Consider the following 4077-nt stretch of genomic DNA (forward strand, 5'->3'; position numbering starts at 1 on the left):
GGTGTGAAGGAAATCAGATCCTGTATTCAAGGTGAGAGAAAAGTTTCAGAGTTCATTTAGTGACAGAAGAACTTTGGAAAGAAAAGCCAAAAGCCCTCCCACCCCCCCGAGAATTCATTAACTTTTCTTTTCCTAGACTAGCACTTCCAGAGGGGGGCTTTTTTTTTTTTGGGGAGATGAGCCCCTCTGAGAATATTCATAGGAGAAAGGAAAGAAAAGGTCGTAGGCTCAGAAGACAAAGCAGAGTCTCCTTTACAATCAGCTTGCTTACCCTGGCCCCAGGTGCATCCAGGCAAGGCTCAACTCCATCCTTTAGACATGTCTCCTAATTTCAACTTTCTTCATGCAACTTTGATCTGTGTTCCCAGAAACCATCATGAGTAAAAAGAGAAACTTGAGCATCTGAACCCAAGACAGTCTAAAAAATCACACAAAGTTAGAGAAGCTCCCTAAATTCAACCTGCTGTGTGCAAGCAATTTCTATGAATTCTTGGGTCTAAAAAGAGGGGGAAAAAGTCTTCTTGCTCCATACCGCATCACCCAAAGTCGCTTAGCTGCCTGATTGCACCCACTGCCTAATGTAGAGCTCATCTGCAGGTGAGAGGAGAGACTGGAACAGTCCTGACAACCACTGTTGATGAACCTGGACACACTTCACTACCAGCAAAACTCAGTAATGCTGAAGAAAACAGCATCCTCTCTCTTCAAGCTGTCCAAATGTAGCTGGGGTGGTCAAGCAGCTAGGCTTCTCACCAGCTGAGGTAAGGATTTTATTTTCCCCTTATTGAAATGTGTAGCCTCTAGGTGTGGCTAATCAAAAAACAGAATCCAAAGCTAAACCTAAGAACTCTAGCTACTTTGCCAAATTTGCTAGATCTTTGGCCCCTGTTGCTCTTCCATAGCTTTTAAGTGTGGTACTAATGACCCCCAGAAAAGTGAAAGGAGACTAGTGAAATACATACACACATACACATATATGCCAAGACATGTCTGAATGATCAGTAGAAGGGAGCTTGGCTTTTACATGGTTAGCTTCATGCTCTGAATTGGCCTTAGTGGTACTGTGCATGCAAGTCACAGGTTCCTGTGGATCTTACAGCCCTGACTCTGCTGGCTCCACTATAAAATTGGAAACCGTGTACCAACAGCATTTTTCCAAAGGCAGAGATTGTCCTCCTCATCCCTGTATCTATACGGTACAATTACTCTGGTTTGGCCGAAGGGAAATTGGCACATTGGGGTCAAAGGCTGTATTGGTGTAGGATTGTTGAGAAATAGCATAATATAAAATAGCCATTCTTTAGTTTCATCATTTCTTGCTAGAAAGAAACAAACTAGTTTTCTAATGAAGGATCTTATATGTTATATTTCTATGTCTTTACAGCTATACAACAACTTCATAAAAACAACAATGTTCAAGTTAATTCCAAAGTTTAACTCTAATAGTAACTTTTTTTAAAGTTTGCTGTTCTAACTTCTATTGTATTTTGTTTTTTATTTTTTATTATTATCATTTATTACAATTTATTCAATTTGTGTCCCAGCTGCGCCTTTCTCCTTCATCTCCTCCCAATCCCACCCCTCCCTTTTCCCCCTGTATGCGACACATTTTTAAACACAATAGAGAGCTGGCATGTATGTCTGTGGCTCATGGAGAATGTGGGGACTGAACAAGAGAGATAAATAATAGGAAAAGTGAAATTTCCAATGTGATTAACTGCAAACAAGTGTAGACTGATGAAAATGTGGGAAATGAGCCTTAAAACATGTATATATGAACAACACACACGTGTAGACTAAGGATATATGTGTGCACACATGCATGTGTGTGTGTATGTGTGTGTTTGCACACACATATGTAACAATAATAGTTAGATGGTAAGAGGCCACGAATTTGAAAAGAAGTAGAGGACTTGCAAAGAGGATGGGGAGATGGAAAGGGAGTAAATAAAATACTCATGTATGAAATCTCAAAAAGTATTTAAAAAGCATGAAAAAGAATGAGAAATTTGAAAATCAAGAAGTAAAGCTATTCACTAGTAAAAATATATGAAGTCATGTTGGACACCCTGAGGGACTTCTAATGTCACAAATTCAGGCCTATTCTAGCACAAGTTCACTGAGCCATCTGATTCTAGGCGGCTGAGACCACACAGAATGGAGCTCTGGAACTCCACCTTGGTAAGTGGGTTCATCTTGGTGGGGATCCTGGATGACAGTGGTTTTCCTGAACTGCTCTGTGCCACTATCACAGCCCTGTACTTTTTAGCTCTGATCAGCAATGGACTGCTGCTCCTGGTCATCATCATGGATGCCCGACTCCACGTGCCCATGTATCTCCTACTCGGGCAGCTTTCTCTCATGGACCTCCTGCTCACATCAGTTATCACTCCCAAAGCTGTTGTAGATTTTCTGCTCAAAGATAACACTATCTCTTTGGGGGGCTGTGCCCTTCAGATGTTTCTTGAACTGGTACTGGGTACTGCAGAGGACCTCCTTCTGGCCTTTATGGCCTATGACAGGTATGTGGCCATTTGTCAACCTCTGAACTACACAATCCTAATGAGTCACAAAGTCTGCTGGCTCATGATAGCCACATCCTGGATCCTGGCATCCCTCAGTGCTCTAGGATATAGTATCTACACCATGCAATATTCCTTCTGCAAATCTCGTAAGATCAACCACCTGTTCTGTGAGATCCCTCCACTGCTGAAGCTGGCCTGTGCAGACACCTCCAGATATGAACTCATGGTTTATGTGATGGGTGTGACTGTTCTGATTCTCCCTCTTGCTGCCATCCTGGCCTCCTACTCAGTAATCCTGTTCACTGTGTTAAATATGCCCTCAAACGAGGGCAGGAAGAAAGCCCTTGTCACCTGCTCTTCCCACCTGACTGTGGTTGGCATGTGGTATGGGGGTGCTTCCTTCATGTATGTCCTGCCCAGTGCCTTCCACAGCCCCAAGCAAGACAATATCAGCTCAGTTTTCTACACAATTGTCACCCCAGCTCTGAATCCCCTCATCTACAGCCTGAGGAATAAGGAGGTCACTGGGGCTTTGAAGAGAGTCCTGGGAAAAGGATTGTCAACACAGCCCAAACTCTAGGAAATTCTAATAGTTACCATTTAAACTTAATTCTTTTATAAAGTCAGAATTCTGGTGTGAATGAAATGTCCCTGCTAAATCCTAGAGTAAATAGTATGTTCTTTTGGTACAGAAGCATGAGAAGGAAAGAAAGCCTGGGATTCTTTGTAAATCGTTTCAGGAGACATTAGATAATCTGGTGGTTAGTCACATATGGACACAAAGACCAGAGCCATGTCCAGGTGGTTAATGCCCTTTAGATGCTCTAAAGTAATTTTCCACTGGAAAATTGAAAATGACTTTTAAAGGTACTGAAGAGCAATTACGGTAAGTGAGAATCATGATATGTTTCCAAGTGTGTGATTCAGATATCAGTGGAAGATTTTTTGAGTTTATATAGACATACATTGACCTCAGTTACAGTTTTGTGGATTTTGAATTAGCATCAGCCTTTGAGATGATTTGACAGATGCCATCCATTACGTTGTGCGTGTGTGTTGCACATTTCTTTCTTCATTTTACCTTCAGTGGTAGGAGCTGATCTGAACATTTACACCTCTAGACTATGAGTAACACAATCTCGCAGGCTGAATAAGGCTTTTTCAGCTTTTTTCTAACATGTCTTGAAATACCACAGAAGCTCCTTGGGGTCCATATGTTTGATACACGTTTCTGACTTTAACGCCATGCAATGTGTACATGTGTAAAAGCATCACCTGCTTACCCACGAATACGGATAATTTCTGTAGCTTTGTATTAGTTACACGCCTGGTTAGAATTACCATCGTTTAGAAATGACAACAGACCCTGCTGTGGACATGGGGTGAGGGGCGCTTGCACAGTGATGTGGAAGTGTTAATGAGTGTAGCCTCTGTGGAAATCAGTCTAGACATTTCTCCATAACTAGACATGGAAATCACACGTGACCCCCTATGGTTCTTCTAGGCATATGCCTAACGGATGCTACATCCTTCCACAAAGACTCTTGAAAAT

General features: G+C 42.0%; 1 protein-coding gene across 1 annotated transcript; it reads left to right on the forward strand.

Annotated features, from left to right (window-relative positions):
• Positions 1 to 297: 297 nt before the first annotated feature.
• On the forward strand, positions 298 to 3105 carry LOC110565298 (olfactory receptor 2AG1-like). The gene is made up of 2 exons (XM_021662951.2): positions 298 to 761; positions 2139 to 3105. The coding sequence occupies exon 2, from the start codon at positions 2158 to 2160 to the stop codon at positions 3103 to 3105; it is 948 nt and encodes a 315-aa protein (XP_021518626.1). The 5' UTR covers positions 298 to 761; positions 2139 to 2157.
• Positions 3106 to 4077: the final 972 nt, after the last annotated feature.

Source organism: Meriones unguiculatus, chromosome 14 (genome assembly GCF_030254825.1).
Source record: "Meriones unguiculatus strain TT.TT164.6M chromosome 14, Bangor_MerUng_6.1, whole genome shotgun sequence".
Taxonomy (NCBI): Eukaryota; Metazoa; Chordata; class Mammalia; order Rodentia; family Muridae; genus Meriones; species Meriones unguiculatus.